This window comes from Anolis carolinensis, chromosome 4 (assembly GCF_035594765.1).
Source record: "Anolis carolinensis isolate JA03-04 chromosome 4, rAnoCar3.1.pri, whole genome shotgun sequence".
NCBI classification, from domain to species: Eukaryota; Metazoa; Chordata; class Lepidosauria; order Squamata; family Dactyloidae; genus Anolis; species Anolis carolinensis.
The window spans coordinates 46,691,448-46,708,750 of record NC_085844.1 but is presented as its reverse complement, the minus strand read 5'-3'; the positions used below and the strand labels follow the sequence as shown (position 1 = coordinate 46,708,750).

Here is a 17,303-nt window from a genome sequence, read left to right as displayed (position 1 = left end):
CCCCCCCTCCCAAAAAAAGCCTTTTAAAAAGAAAATAACTTACTGGGCCAACATTATACCTTGCAGCACACTTCCTGGAATGTACCAATTATGTGCAAGGATGCTGGGGGGCGGGGGGAGGCAGGAGCAATTTTGCCCACCCTCGCTTCCTCGCACATAATTGGTGCATTCCAGAAAGTATTCTGAAAGCCCTAATGGTGGCCAGGTAGTTATTTTCTTTTTTTAAAGGATTTTCTGGGGATTTGGGTGAGGGGATGGGGGCCATCTCCCCTCTCTGGACTCCAGGAGCCCAGAAAGTGTGAGATGGATGTATGGCCAGTCCCCAGGGAAGTCCCAGGACTCCACGTGGGACTGTCCATACAGGGCCCATAGCCCATCAGACCCGGGCCTTTCACAAAGGCATGGGTATAATTGGCTAATTAATTTGGGATAAAGTAGGTTTTTCCTGCTTTGTCTTGAACAAATCCTCTTACTGGAGGCTACCCTCCATTTTAAACCAGGAGCTCCTGGAATAAAAGTATTATCAGTATGGGCCCTCAGTCAAAAAAATTAACAAGGCAGAAAGCAGAAAATCAGAAATGGTAATTTCTGTAATTTTATCCAGGTTCATTATATTTTGCTTGCCCCATCGTAACAAAATACTAGCTCACCTAGTTTATGATATTAACTCCACCCACTGCAGCTGACAGGATAACTTTTTAAAGGTTCACAAGATCTGAACTAATCAGAAATCACAAGCAAAGTCTCCAGCCATCTCCCAAAAGAAAAAGGTAATGGGAAAGGATATGGAAGGGTGAATAGGTTGGGAGAATTTCTATTTTTCTGTTCCTTTTTAATGAGAGGATTGGTGCATTTTAAGAAGACCATTGAGTATATATTTGTAACATCTATATATTTGTGACATTTTTAAAACTTTGATATGATAGTGAAAGCATTTTTGCTCAAAAGGGATGATCAGGGAAAGATGCATTTCCCTCCTGCAAATACTGTTATTTTAAACTTTTAGTACTTCACATGTACAAGGAACATTCTCCTTTACAGGAAACAGGAAAAAATCTGGAGTCTTTTCACAGTACATAATTATAGCATTATATTCCTCCGATGGTTCTTTCTATGGAGTCTTGGTCTTTGTAATTTGGTGAGGCACTAGAGTTTTCTGGCTGAGAATCTGAAATACCTCTCACAGAATTTCATAGCAAGAAATAATATGGGTAACAGTGCAAACAGTGCTATAACTGTGGAGCATGAGAACACTAGAATTGGGCTGGATTTTCCCTACTGTCCAAGCTGGTCACATATGAGGACAGCTTTAAAAAAAGATTTAAGCTAACTACAGAACTGAGAAGAAATATAGACAGGATAACATCGTATACGTTCAGTGAGTACTTGTAAACTAACAAAGCCTGAATTCTGTGCAGACGTGCCATTACATGCTGATAAATCCTTGAGACATGAGAACTGCCAAAGGCACCAGTCTAATTGCCTTATTCCAACAATTATCCAAGGAAGCCCAAATTTTGAAATATGGTTTATTAAAATAAATTAAGTCAGGAAGGCAGGGTGCAACAACTTGAATTCCAAGTGCACTGGTGGATGCACTTGTCTGCCATAAATATTACTCACACCACCTTGGAGTGTACAGTAACCTGTAGCTTGACTCTGAAATCGAGGATCCTCTTGCAAGGTGATAGCCCTAGCTGGGTGTTTCTGTGATCTCTTTGGGAAACAAGGGAAAGAAAGATCCCATCATAAATAGGCATCCCTGGTACAAAGCCTTTGATTTAGAAATCTTAGGCCAATAAGGTGTAGTCTTCAGTAGATGCTGATTTGATGACTTTTTCATCCAATAGAAATCATATGGCCCTCCAGATGTTGTCAGACTGCAACCCTCAGCATTCTTCACCATTGGCTAGGATGTTTGGCTGTTTAGGATAGATGGGAATTATAGTCCAATGAGATATGGAAGGCCACATGTCCCCAGTGCTAACCACAGATCTTCCATATCAGAGCAGATTTAAATAGATCATCCCAGGGCAGTTTAGACTCCTTGTGATGGTGAGTTTATTTCCACGGGATGAACAGGAGAAACTATACAACCTTCTCCTAGACTTTTTAATTAAGATTGAAATTCTAGTCAATCAAATGTGTGTTTTCTTTTTTTCCCTCCAGAGTGAAAAGTGAAGAAATCATTTCTTTGTGGACACAACTTTATTTGGTTCAGCTTTCATACCAAAGATGACAGCAGAAAACCCTACTTTAGGGCAAGAATCTAACACTTGGCTGGTCTCCCTTTTAGGAGGACAGCTAAACTTCATGATGTATCCCTTGATAATGCTAACAATTCTGATAATATTATATTATCCTATTATTTTTATATTCTCCTTTAACTACATGAGCAGTGCATTCTATTTTATTTATAGTAAGATTGGTAATCTCCCAGAAGATGGCAATAGCAAGTTATGGGACAAACCAAAGCGAATACTGGCAATTGTCTCAGGTGTGCTAGGAAAAATATTGCATGGTAAGCAGGATTTCTTCATGTTGTCTCATAACAATTGAATTTCCAATAGTCCTTCTGATGCAATATTCCATCTCCCATTGAGATACTGCTCCTCATTGTTAATAATTGGGTTCAAATGTCACTAGGGATGCATCTACACTGTAGAAGTATTGCAGTTTGACATCGCTTTAACTTTCATGGCTCAATGCTATGGAATCCTGGAAGTCATAAAAGAGCTTTAGCTTTCTCTGCCAAAAAGTGCTGCCCCACCAAACTACAACTTCATGGAAGTTAAAGTAATGTCAAACATATATTTAATGTTTAGTTAATAATCTGAGACATTGTTTTCCTTATAGTATTGCCTTCTACTCTGTTGAGAGATAAAGAACTTGAGATCTGGACAAATATGAAAAAAAACAAAAAACGATAACACCTTTATATGTTGTTCCACTGACAGGTTATGAGATTTGTGGAATAGAAAATCTTCCAAAAGGGCCAGCCGTTCTTGTTTATTATCATGGAGCCGCTACTGTGGATTATTACTTCTTTGTGTTTGAAATCTATAGAATCACGGGGAGATTCTGCTATTCTGTGATAGCTCATGCCCTTATGCATCTGCCAGGTAAAAGACCAGATCTTGTAACTGATTCTGAATCTGAGGAAACAGACTTAGGCCACACTTACACTTTAGAATTAATGCAATTTGAACTTATAAACATACTACTCCCATGATTCCATGTAACTGTTATCTGAAATATTTTACTTCAAAATAATACCATTTAAAAACAAAATCAGCATCACCAGCCCGCAAACTACCCATGGTAGAGAAATTTATGTTAGATATAAAACAGCGGAGCCCCTGATGGCGCAGTGGGTTAAACCGCTGAGCTGCTGAAATTGCTGGTCGGCGGTTCAAATCCAGGGAGCAGTTGGTAGAAGCTAGCAGTTCAAAAATATGAAAATGTGAGTTGATCAATAGGTACTGATCCGACGGGAAGGTAATTGCGCTCCATGCAGTCATGCCAGCCACATGACCTTGGAGGTGTCTACAGACAATGATGGCTCTTCAGCTTAGAAATGGAGGTGAGCACCAACCCCCAGAGTTGGACATGACTAGACTTAATGTCAGGGAGAAGCCTTTACCTTTTACCTTGATAAAAAATCAAAATGTCTTCTACACAGTGAAGGAAATAGATTATTACAATTATCAGCAGGAAGTAATGCTGAGGTTACCCTAGATTAGAAACCAGGGACCAAGGATTCATTCAAAGTGACTGAGAAGCCACAAGCTACCTGGACGATATAGACTTCCTCACCGCTACTGTGGTTCAGGCACCTCTGGGAACAGTCCAGGATATTGCTGCTCCCTACTCCCTGCTGATTAAGTACATACATATGGAGAAATCCCAAATATAAGACCTGCATTAAATGAACAATGTCAATAAACTCCACAATCTAAGACTACTAGCATCAAATGGTACAGGGAGAGTAAAGAACAGGCATAAAATCATCTCAACATTCTGAATAAACACTTAAACTTTTTGTTTTATTATGTACCTTTTGAATTCTACATTATCTGTATTTTGCCTTAATCTTTAACCAGAATGAAGCAGTTATCTCTTTGTCCCATTTTTTCTAGGCGTGAAACAATATTTGCGCGTAAATCGGTGTTCTGATTTTACAAGAGAGGAATGTGTGGCTCTTCTGAAGCAAGGACACTTACTGGGCATTGCACCTGGTGGACTTCGAGAGCAGAATTATGGAGACAATACTTACAAGCTTCTGTGGGGAGAACGAAAAGGATTTGCTCACGTAGCCATAGTAGCAAAAGTGGTGAGCAGTCCATTTGTCATTGTCACCCTTCCCCCCTTTTCTATATTCTTCTAATTCTATATGATTTCTTGCAAACACTTAAATTCAATGCATTGTTTTTGTTTATTTAATAGGTATTTATGTAAAATATCAGAATCAATGACCTTTTTCATAGAAGGGAAAATGTGTTTTGATTCATACTTATTTTAATATTTCTAATTCTTCATTAAAAACTCATAGAAGATGCCAATACTTCATCTGTCATGTTGATTTCAAGAGGTAGAAAGTGCTACAAAAATTTAGGGACATACATAATGTGGACAGTTCATACTAGGGGTTCGTCATTAGTCATTGTAAGTTGTATCAAATTTGTTAAATTCGTACTTACGATGCAATATCCGATGTGCAGGCATAAAAAGGTAAAGGTAAAGGTTTTCTTTAACATTAAGTCTAGTCATGTCCAACTCCGTGGGGTGGTGCTTATCATTTCTAAGCCGAAGAGCTGGTGTTGTCCGTAGACATCTCCTAGGTCATGTAGCTAGCATGGAGCTCTATTACCTTCCCGCAGAAGCAGTACCTATTGATCTATTCACATTTTCATGTTTTCAAACTGCTAGTTTGGCAGAAGCTGGGCTTAACAGCAGAAGCTCACTCTGCTCCCCGGATTCAAACCGCCAACCTTTCGGTCAGCAAGTTCAGCAGCTCAGCAGTTTAACCCGCTGAGCCACCAGGGGGCATGGCCCATGCCAAAAACATAAGAATCAAAACTTATCCAATACTTTTTTGTTTGAATTTTGTAAATCTCAGAAGCTTCCGAAAGTCAGTTTCATTTTCAGCACAAAGAAGCAAAGCAAAGCCAAAAAAAGGCCGCCCTTCCTCTTTAAATTAATAGCCTCTCACCATTAGGAGAGGGAAATAGCAGAGTGAAAGCAGAATTCCCTATGCCAGAGAATTCAAAATGCTCTGCCCTAAACTACATTTCCCAGAATTCTGTTCTGCATCAGAAAGCCCCTTAAACGTTTCTTAAGTATAATTAGTAAAAATTTCATTACTATGATGAGAGTAACAAAATTTCATTATAGCAAGTGGGGAGAGATTTGTTCCTCTGTAGCAGCAGACAGCCAGAGTTCCAATAAATTGTTTAATCTGCAAAGAGGAGGACTGACTGATACTTCTAGTAAGTAAATCTCTGTGCTGGGCTGGGAAGAAATCCCTAAGTGGAAGTTCTATTTGTTAATATGGGAGACATTCAATGAGATAGCTGTTGTGGCTTTAAAAATGTTTTTGTCAAAACTTAGAAAAATTCCCTAAAATTAGTAGATGCATGAGTATTTCAGAAAGTTGGAGAGAATGATCCCCTGTTATCTTCTGTCATCGCATAGAAAGTTAGCTCTTGTAAAAAAATTTAATGTTGTTTATAAAAACTTTGAAAATTCTTTAAAACTTTGTAGATAAGTGAAGCGTTCTGAAACTTGATGGGCTAAGAGTGGTGAATGTGTTCTACCATTGTAGCACGTTTCACCCCCAGTAGCTGTAAACATGAGGGAGAAAAGAGTCCCTGAAGTTTCCCCACTTGCTATAACGAAATTTAGTTACTCTCATCATAGTAATGAAATTTTTACTGATTATACTTTAGAAACACTTAAGAAGCAAAACACCTGCAACCCCTAATTTTGTAATGACTTTTGAAACATTTTTCTTGATTGCACAGCCCTAGTACATACATTGATTCTACTAGCAGTTAACACATACAAGCCTTGGTTTGAGAGAGTGAGACAACAATAGAATAATTTTGATAAAGCTAACAATATTCTGCAATGAAGAGACACTCTTACAGGCCTTCTTTTTACCATGGACATGCACATTTCATGGTTAAAATACAGAATATGTATCAGAGGGTGGTCAGAATGGCAAAGGTTATTAATGAGAAAGAACACGCAAATTAGGAGTAAGTTTGCTTTGACCTAAACCTACAACGAAGGAATGCCTCTCCGCTTTCTCCTACAGACTACTTTTGCGCATTCAACTCTGCTTGCTTCCGTTGAAGGAGAACAAAAAGGGAAAGTGGGAGTAGAAGAGGGAAGCTGAGACACTATGAAAGTGGTTGAAAAAATAAGACAACAGATGGAACATGATAGCCATAAATATTTGAAAGGGTGACATACTGAGGAGGGGGCTAGCTTGTTAGTGTTTAGTTTTTTGGGGTTTTGGGGGGGGGGGGTTGCTGCTCCAGAGACTAGAATATAAAGTAATGCACCCAAGCATTAGGAACAACTTCTTGATGGTAAGAGCTGTTGGACGATGGAATATGATGCCTCGGAGTGCAGTGGAATCTCCTTCTTTGGAAGTTTTAAAACAGAGACTGTGTTTTGATTGTGTGTTTCTACATTGCAAAGGGTTAGATGGTCCTTGTGATATCTCCCAGCCATATGAGTTCATGATTTATGATTTGATGAATTCTTCATTAGAGACACACTGGTTTCATTTATATGTGAAATAACCTGACACCTTTGATACATACCCACAAATTCACCAATTTTGGTGCAAAAGACAGTTTCAGAGAAGGGATTTTCTTCAGAGTGGCTATTAAGAAAGAAATAGGCACTTTTAATTTCTTCACGCCTATGAAAAAAACTAATCACCATCTCTCCAAACTTACAGTTGATGTGTTTCTTTACATCTTTTTCAAGTATCTCTCATTTAACAATGTCCTTGTTCTAACATCTCTTTTTGGTTTCTGTTAGCCTATTATCCCAATTTTTACACAGAATATAAGAGAAGGATACAGAACATATGGAAATACATGTAAGTCACATTCTGTATTTGTTTAAAAATAAGGAATTTTCCTCTTTCAAGTGTATATATAGGCCCATGTAAGAGAGAGCAATGTTGGAATACATTAGAATGTAAGTCAGAGTTAAAATTACATAAATTCAGATGCAAGTATTGTTATAGATCCAATTTATATATCCCATACTTATCTTGATATCATGCACAGGGCTAACGAGATGGCTTTATGAACGTACTTGGGCTGGCTTTCCACTATATGGACTAATTCCAGTCAAACTGCGAACACATATTGGGCAACCAATTCCATATGATCCCAATGTAACTGCTGAGGAACTAGCAGAAAAAGTAAGTATTTCAGTGTCAAATGTTTAATTATATATTCAGATATGACAGTGATCAGTTCTATTAGAGAGATTTGTGAAAACTTTAAGGAAGTTCAAAACATACTGAGTTTGATATTAATGATTTCTTCATTTATCATACATATTTAACAAACACTGTATGCCCTTGATTTTGACAACAACTTGCAAATTATCACAAATTAAAGAGAAATCTTCCTACAAGCACAGGGACGTGGAAGATAGGTAAATCTACTGCCAGATCTGGCTACAGTGGTGCATGCCTCAGTTACATCCCATCTGGATTACTGTAATAATAATATTAATAAAACTTTATTTATATACAGCCCTATCTCCCCTAGAGGATTCAGGGAGGTTTCCAACAAGGCAAAACATTCAGTTGCCAAAAGCAGACCATACAACAAATTCAAACATCATAAAACAAAAACATACAATCCTGCTAAAACCACAAAAATTTAAATCCGGTTTCAATCTGCTCCATCAGAGGGTTCAAAATACCAATAGCCAGAATTTCAGAATGGACATGGGCAACTATGAACGGCTAGGCAAAGGCTAGTGCTGAAGCACGCTCTAAGTGGGACTGCCTCTGAAGAGTGCTTGGAAACTTCAACTGATCCAAAGAGCTGCAGCCAGATTGCTAACTGAAGCTGGTTGCAGGGAGCAGAAATCACCTTTGGTTGCCAGTCTGTTTCTGGGGCACAATTCAGAATGCTGGTTATGATCTTTAAAGCCATAGATGGTTCATGTCCAGGCTAATTGGCCGAACGCATCCCTTTGTATGAACCTGCCCAGGCCCTGAAATCTTCAGGAGAGGCCCTTCTCTTGGTCCCACCTCCACCTCAAGCTCGTTTGGTGGGAACGAGAGAGCAGGCCTTCCTTTTCAGTGGCTGCCCCTTGTCTCTGGAACTCCCTGCCCAGGGAAGACAGAATGGCCTCCTCCCTGTTGTACTTCTGGTAGCAGGCTAAAACCTCTTTGTTCAGACAGGCTTTTAAAGATGATGGCTTTGAACACCTAATCAGGGGATCCTGTCGTTTTTAACTTTGATTTTGTTTTAATGATTTTTATCTGTGAATTTTTAATACTGTTTATATTTAATTCCGTTTTGATGTTTGCATATTTGTATATGTTAAATTGTATGCTAGTGCTCTTATGTGAAGCCACTTTGAGTCTCCTTCAGGAGAGATAAAGTGGGGAATAAATATGATGATTATGGTTATTTTTATTATTTTATTATGACACAGCAAACAAGATAGATATGCTGGATTTCGTATCACAAAATCACAAGTCGAACACTTCCCAAGTGCCTAGGACTGTGTGATGTATTTTCGGATGATGCGTGTAGATCCCAGTAGGGTGGCCTTTTGCAGTTGGCAGATTGTGATTTTGTCAATGTCTATTGTTTCCAAATGCCGGCTGAGATCTTTTGGCATGGCACCCAATGTGCCAATCACCACCGGGACCACCTGCACTGGTTTCTGCCATAGTCTTTCAATCTTGAGGTCCTGATAGCGGCTGAGTTTTTCCTGTTGTTTTTCGTCAATGCGACTGTCACCTGGGATGGCAACATCAATGATCCAAACCTTTTTCTTTTCCACAACTGTGATGTCTGGTGTGTTGTGTTCCAGAACTTTGTCAGTCTGGATTCGGAAGTCCCACAGTATCTTTGCGTGTTCATTTTCCACAACCTTTGCAGGTTTGTGATCCCACCAGTTCTTTGCTGCTGGGAGGTGGTACTTGAGGCATAAGTCCCAATGAATCATTTGGGCCACATAGTTGTCCCTCTGTTTGTAGTCTGTCTGTGCGATTTTCTTACAGCAGCTGAGGAGATGATCAGTAGTTCCGTCAGCTTCCTTGCACAGTTTGCATTTTAGGTCATCAGCTGATTTTTCGATCTTGGCCTTAATTGCATTTGTTCTGATGGCTTGCTCCTGGGCTGCAAGGATCAGGCTTTCTGTCTCCTTCTTCAGGGTCCCATTTGTGAGCCAGAGCCAGGTCTTCTCCTTATCAGCTTTTCCTTCAATTTTGTCAAGGAACTTCCCATGCAATGTTTTGTTGTGCCAGTTGTCAGCTCTAGTTTGTAGTGTGGTTTTCTTGTACTGGTTTTTTGTCTGCTGTGCTTTGAGGAGTTTCTGATTTTTGACTTCAATCAAAGCAGGTTCTTCACTTTGCTTTACATATTCTGCCAGGGCATGTTCTTCTTCTTTGACTGCTTGTTTGACTTGTAAGAGTCCTCTGCCCCCTGATCTAGGCAGATATAGCCGGTCAACATCACTGCAGGGGTGCAGTGAATGGTCATGAGTTTTCTTGTTTTTCTGTCCAAATTGTCCAGTTCCGCCTGAGTCCAGTTTATAATGCCAGCAGTATATCTTATGACAGGTATGGCCCAGGTGTTTATGGCCTTGATGGTGTTGCCTCCATTGAGCTTGCTTTTGAGAATTTTTCTGACCCTTGTGTGTATTCTTTGCTGACCAAAGTTTTCACATGTTCATGCTTGATGTTGTCTAGCTGTAGTATGCCCAGATATTTATAGGCCTCTGACTGGTGACACTTTATTGTTTGGCCATTAGGCATATTTATGCCCTCACTTTCAATGATTTTTCCTTTCTTCAATGCCACTGTCGAACATTTGTCCAAACCAAACTCCATGCTGATATCAGTGCTAAAAATTCGGACAGTGTTGGTCAGAGACTGGATTTCAGTTTCCGTTTTCCCATACAGCTTCAGGTCATCCATGTATATCAGATGTGAAATTTTGTGAGATTTCTTAGATGTTTGATATTATTATTATTATTATTATTATTATTATTATTATTATTATTATTATAGAAGTAACATCCAGCATGGATTCTGCTTCAACAATAAATAAATCAATTCCCTTTTGAAAGTGGAGTTCCTCAGAACTTAAAATTATCTATGTGTGCAAAGTAAAAATCAAAAAAAGATTAACCCCCTCTGAGCTGGATTATTCTGAAATGGAACAATGATCTTCCAGTATGCATGGAATACTGAAGTGCACATTGAGTGTATTGTGGTAGAGGGATAAAGGGGACACTGGAAGAGGAAGAAAGAAAAACTGGATGCTTCAAATTCTTAACTATCTATATAAATTATAAAATTATTTGTCCTTCCATGGACCAACTGTCCTCCCACTTCTTCAGGTGTTATAAAATTGGCCACTGTAAGACTGGCCATGGTTAGGAAATGTCCCAGGCATAGTGCAACAGAGGCAAAAGTTTCACAACTTTATATCCTTAAGCCAGTTTTAAGCTTCCCTTTTAAATATGATTATAAATCTTCTCCCCCGCCACATGCATTTAGCCCAGAGCAAGTGGGTGGTTGTCATAACTCCTTGTTTTGTTCCTCCCAGAAAGAACATCCAGTAGGTCTTCCGTATTATTATTGGCTTCTCTTCAAGATTAGGAAATCTCCAGCATTACACATGGTTTTTCAGATGTATATATATTTTTAAAATTAAGTGTTCCTAATTTGAGGAATGGTCTATTTTAATGACCCACCTGCATGACCTCCCATTTTACCTATGATTTGTTATGAGGAGCACAAGATTCTAGTAATAAATGAAAATAAAAGAACTCCACACCTCCTTAAAATTACTATAGTACTCCCCAGGGCCGGTCCAACAATGAGGCGAATTAAGCAGTCGCTTCGGGTGCAAAACATATGGGGGCGCAGTCGAGACTGCTTTTTCTGTTGATTTCTTGTAAAACATGATGTTGGTAATTTGATGTTTAATAGGCTTTTCCTTAATCCCTCCTTATTATCCAACTTTTTCGCTTATGCAACGCTTTTATTTTTCAGTGATTGGTTTGGGGGGGGCGCCAAAATTCTGTTCGCCTACACTTGAGAAATACCTAGGGCCAGCTCTGGTACTCCCTTTTGTCCACAACTGCACATTCTATTTTGCTTGTGAAATATATGAGGAAGTTTCATTACCTTTTTTTTTCAAGGCTTCTGTACTGTCTCTGGAGAACTCACATACTATGGTGTCTTTATGTTCAAATCGGTGTATGCATTTCTATGTGTTTTCAGCCCCCATCGGTCTAATTTATTGCAGGAGATAGGGTGATAAAATGCATTTGTAATGGAAGACCTTTCCAAAGTGAACACACAAAATAATAACAGAGCTTTTAATGACTCCTGTTCCTTCAATCAAAGGTTACCTGCTTTGAATTTCATTATTATATCCTTTCCAAATACCAGGAGTGGCAGAGTATGGACCAATTGAGAGGAGGTGGTTATCTTATCAAAGAAGACTGGGAAAGTAGAAGACAGTAGGGAAAAAAAAGGAAGATTACATTGTAGATGAATAGACTTAACATGAAAGCCACAGCCCTGCATTTGCAAGACCTAAGTACGGCTGTCGATGACAGGATAACTTGGAGGTGTCGTATTCATAAGGTCTCCTTACGTCAGACTCAACTTGATGGCAATTAATAACAATATTATAACTGGAAAGCCATACTGGAATGAGTGTCATTTTAGATCTATTCATCAGTCATTTGCCCATCAAAGCTTGCAAGTAGAATATGAGTTCAATATGAGCTCTGGCGTGGACTGGTCCATGAGGTCACGAAGAGTCGGAAACGACTATGCAACTGAGCAGCAGCAACCTTGTTATTCATTCTTTCCAGGTGACTGGTTTCTCAGTCATATTTTGCAGGGAAGTAGAATGATAATTTGTGAGGAAGGGCAATTGAAAAGGTTCAATGTTTTTAAAGCATATAGCCTCTTTCATAGCTAGGAGATTACATACTTTGATTGTGACTATTTCAAATTTGGGAATGAGAAGTGTATGTATTTCATTCTAAATCTTCAGTTTTTCAACTTTTTCTCATAACAGACAAAAATGGCAGTTGAAGCTTTACGGGACAAATATCAGACAATACCAGGAAGCATCCTGAGAGCCCTTTGGGAACGTTTTGAGGTGCATCACAAAAACAAATAATCTGAATAACAGAATACACTAATGTGATCTTTCTTATAGTGTTGGCTCACAAATATTTCCTGTACAAATATAAATTAAAGGCATTGGTTTTAACAACTCTCCGGTTTCTATTCATTACTGTGAAAATTTGAAATTTTTTCTAAGCCTAATCACAGAAGTTTTTTTCTCCTCTAGATGAAGCTGAGGAGGGAAGGGTGTCAAACAAGTTCACCTCCTAGAATATCAAAAGTAGGATTTATTATTTATTTGCTTGGTTACTTCATTTGTGTTCTTCCTTTCTTCCCAAAGTGAAGTCATGCTACCCCTCTATTCTGCCTTGGTCAAACCACACCTGGGCACCGCAATTGAAAGGAGATGTTGACAAGCTGGAAAGCGTCCAGAGGAGGGCAACTAAAATGATCAAGGGTCTAGAGAACAAGCCCTATGAGAACTGGGCATGTTTAGCCTGCAGAAGGCTGAGAGGAGACATGATAGTCATGTACAAATATGTGAAGGGAAGTCATAGGGAGGAGGGAGCAAGCTTGTTTTCTGCTGTCCTGGAGACTAGGACGCAGAACAATGGCTTCAAACTACAGGAAAGGAAATTCCACCTGAACATCAGGAAGAACTTCCTCACTGTGAGAACTGTTGGGCAATGGAACTATTTGCCCCGGACTGTGGTGGAGGCTCCTTCTTTGGAGGCTTTTAAGCAGAGGCTGGGTGGCCATCTGTCTGGGGTGCTTCAAATGCGATTTCTTGCTTCTTGGCAGGGGGTTGGACTGGATGGCCCATGAGGTCTCTTCCAACTGTACTATTCTATGATTCTATGACTCAAGGTGGCTAACAACAACTTGACACATAAAATTTAAAAACTAGGCAAATACAAAAAAAATAGAATGTGTCAGGGATAAAAAAAATTAAACACAGTTAAAATACAATAAAATGCATTACAATAAAATACAATAAAATACATTACAAATTACATTTAAAATCTAATCATCCCCCCCAAAGTCCACCCACAACCTCCCCAACAGCCCCCCTCCCTCATCATCCCCCAAATGCCTGATGTCTTCATGTGCCTGTGAAAGGTAAGCAGAGATGGGGCCATCCTGGTTTCTCTTGGAAAGGAGTTCCAAAGTCTGGGAGCAGCCACCAAAAAGGCCTCTACTTTGTTCTTACCCAAATGATCGTGGATTTCTATCAGGTTCAGAGAGAGAGATGGACCTAAGCCATATAGGGCTTTACAGGACAACTTAGGACTTGTCTACACTGGTGAATTTGAGGGCTGGGCCAGTGCACAAATGATCTAGACTGTCCACAAAGACCTCAAAGTTGTTTACACATTCCATGTATGACCAGCACAGGCAACAGAGTCTACACCATCCAACCTGACCAAAGACCTTCCCTGACTCCTTTCATTGCTGTTGGACATCTCCTGGATATTGGGGATACCTATGGTGACATAAGCAGAGGCACCCATGTGACCAAAGGAAAAAGCTCATTCCCTTCCCCTCCCTAATCATTGGGTGCCTTCACTTCTTTCAATGTGGGTACCTGTGACTGCCAGGAGCTCTCATGGAGTTCTGCAGCCATCTGTAGTGGCAATGAGAGTAATATGGGCATGATCCATCCTTTTCCCTGCACAGATAAAATAAGCAAGAATAAAATATAAAAGCAGAAACGTTAACAACAGTATGTAACTGTAGCACATGCAGACAAAACCACATGATCCAAAGTGTCAATGTAATGGCATGATTATATAGGACCGCACCACATTAAGGCAGAGAAGCATCTTCTCCCAGCTTCTCTGTGCTGCTGCATGCTGACATAGAGCCCCGCCCCCCCAAGCCAGCATGGAGTCCTCCAGAGCCCATCGTATGATGTAGGGCTACTTCCAGTGGGGCTCTGTAGGCTCCATGCCGGCAGCTCAGAGAAATGGAGGAGGCAAAGAGGAGGAGGGGGCGAAGAGGAAGAGGAGGACAGCAAGGAAATGTCATGGGAAGGGATACCACAGCCCCAATGACCCCCGACTGTAGGGAACGCAGCATCACACTGCTCCACGATTTCCCCCACTGTCCCCTAGCTTTGTAAGGGCCATCTGATGAGGTCCAAAGACAACTCTGACCTGAGCACATGTGCATATTTAGAACATTCAAAAAGTTCAAAAAGTGACTGGGACCATCTGCTGTATTCTTTACAAGCCGTGCCATCACAAGATCTGAGTTTAGATCTGGTGTGTGCGAGAGTACTTGAGGAAGAGGACGGGTGTTTCTTTCAGCAGGAGTCAGCTGGAGGCTGCAGGAGCGAGGGGGAGTCATCACAAATGGAGCCGAAGGAGAAGGAGCCCGTGTCTGCAGATGTACATGTGTCAGCTGTAAGGAAGTGTCTAGCCAGGGCATCTAGCTAGAGATTGCCAAAGCAAGAGTCAACAGGCCAGAGGACGAGGACGTCATTCCAGGGGTTTCAACAGAAGCAGAGGTGCAACTTCTCTGGGCCAACAGTGATGATGGCTGCAAACGAAGATATGGACAATAGACACACCAACAAGTGGGTGCTGGACTCAGGTGCAACTCATCATATTACGAACAATATTTCTTTTCTGAGAGATGTGCAGTCAACAGAAGGAGCGACTGTTACTTTAGCTGATGGGTCATTTAAATTGTTTTCTCAATTTGGCACTTGTTATATTCCTTGTTTGAGAGTATATTGGGAGAGAGTTTTGTATGTACCTGAAATGAAATCCAATCTGCTGAGTGTTGCCACCTTAACAGATCACCAGTATAAAGTGATTTTTAGAGGAATCTATTGTTATGTCCATGACAGAGAAGGAAAGCTAGTAGGAAAAGGAGTGAAACGGAACAAGATGTATGAGATGTTTGATAAAGTAAATAGCGTTGATCATGAAAATGTAGAAATCATGTGTGTTGGAGGACAGATACAACATTATCATTGTGTACATTTGTTCCATAGAGTCATGGGTCATGCAAACATGGATATTCTAAAGAAGACACTTGATTTGAACCCAGAGTATAAAATGGAGTCTTGCCATTATGAACTAGATTGTGCCATATGCAAACAGGTGAAAAATGTACCTGTGAAGTTTTACAAAAGGTCAAAGATAAAGGTAACCAATTTGTTTGAAAAGGCACATGTTCAGATTGAAGGGCCTTTTGAGGAAAGTACTGGTGGATCGAATTATTATGTTATTCGTAGAAAGATTAAGCAGATTTGGCTATATATATTTCTTCAAAGAGTTATCTGAAGCAACTAAAAATTGTCTAATTGGCTTAGTTTGATTGAGAATGCATATGGTAAGAAATTGGATACACTCATAATCGACAAGGGGCAGAAGTTTGTAGTGATGAGTTCAAGAAGCTATTGAGGTCAAAAACATTGATTGTTTAGAAATTGGGCAGTTTAAAGCTGAAGAAGGGATTGCAGAGAAAAGAGTGCAAGTCCTGAATGAAATGAAAACATGTATATTTAAGGATAGCCATATTTCTAATAGTTATTGGCCTGAGGTGCTTCATACTTGTAATTACATAACAAATAGGTTGTGGGATGAGTGTGTACAAGATATTCCATTTTGTAAAGTGTATAATTATGTACCTAATTACAAATTTCTCAGAATTTTGGTCAGAAAGCAAATTTCGGCAAAAGAAAGGACCCAAAAGAAGCAAAGACATAGGGAAATGGTTTTCATTGGATACTACAAAAAATCTTACAAGTTTTTAGATACACCACAGACAGTCAAGATATCCAGAATGACTTATTTTGAAAGGCCTAGTGATTGGAAGGAAATTCATTCTAATAAAGAACAACTGCATGGTTTCCAGAAAGCTAGAGACATTGTTACGAGTGAGAAACAGCATTTAGTTAAATCTGAGTCTGAAACACCTAAGAAAGTTACATCAGGTAGTGAACTTGAGATGAGTACACAAAAGAAGGCTAATAATGGAACACCGAAAGGTAAAGTAACAACTAAGCAAATAAAACAAGAGGCTACAGAAAATGTACAGTCAGGACACGTGAGTGTAGGAAAGAAAGAAACAAAAAGATGTGCGCTAGTACCTTATAAGTCTGATCCAAAGAAGTTCCACATGTCACCTGTTGGAAAAGACTATGTTGGATAGTGGTGGATATAAAATAGTTTATTGTTATTGATCAAGTGTAACAGCAAAATCTTGAAAGAATGTGTCTGAAATAGAGATTTGTGTTTATGTATAATCATGTAAAAGTCATGAGATGTTCCCTGTGTATATGGAGTGTAAGAGACAACTGTATAAAGATTGTATGTTGTTGCCTAGTTTAAAGAAAAGGGATATAAAACATTCAGTATGAAATGTAATGAATGTACAATAATGAGATGTAATGAATGTACAATAAGTTGATTCATATGTGCTTAGGTGATGTATATATTTAAGAAGACAAAATTACATTTAAAGAGGGGGAATTGTTAATGTGGGATTTGTGTATTGGTAGTGTTTAAATGAAATTTGTGTCTTACCTGTATTGCATACTGATTGCATCATCCAGAGTGTAATATAGTCTGGAAAGAGTTAATTACTGAGAAGCTGTGATGTCCTTGATGTGTGGCTGGAACCAGGGAGTGCCCAGACACAAGTGTGTGTGCGTTGCTGATTGCATCAGATCTGTTCTGTTCTGTTCTGAGTCGAGTGCTGTCTGCTGAGAGTCAAGTCCTGTGTCCATTGTTTACAAGTCTGTTTTGTCTTGATTACTGCTTACAGTAAAACTTGTATATAGTTTTACCATAGTCTCTGATGTCTCTTCGTTCAGCGTTCCACTGACTCCATCCAACTGCTGCTGCACTGCTTAAATTACTCTGACACAAACTACCTAACTCTATTGCTGAATACTGTGAGGCATTCTTCATTCTTC

General features: G+C 39.5%; 1 protein-coding gene across 1 annotated transcript; it reads left to right on the top strand.

The window, feature by feature from the left end:
* Positions 1-1,837: 1,837 nt before the first annotated feature.
* LOC100557636 (monoacylglycerol/Diacylglycerol O-acyltransferase) lies at positions 1,838-12,518 on the top strand. The gene is made up of 6 exons (XM_008116181.3): positions 1,838-2,521; positions 2,958-3,122; positions 4,140-4,333; positions 7,057-7,117; positions 7,311-7,447; positions 12,321-12,518. The coding sequence occupies exons 1-6, from the start codon at positions 2,236-2,238 to the stop codon at positions 12,423-12,425; spliced, it is 948 nt and encodes a 315-aa protein (XP_008114388.2). The 5' UTR covers positions 1,838-2,235; the 3' UTR covers positions 12,426-12,518.
* The last annotated feature ends 4,785 nt before the right edge of the window (positions 12,519-17,303 follow it).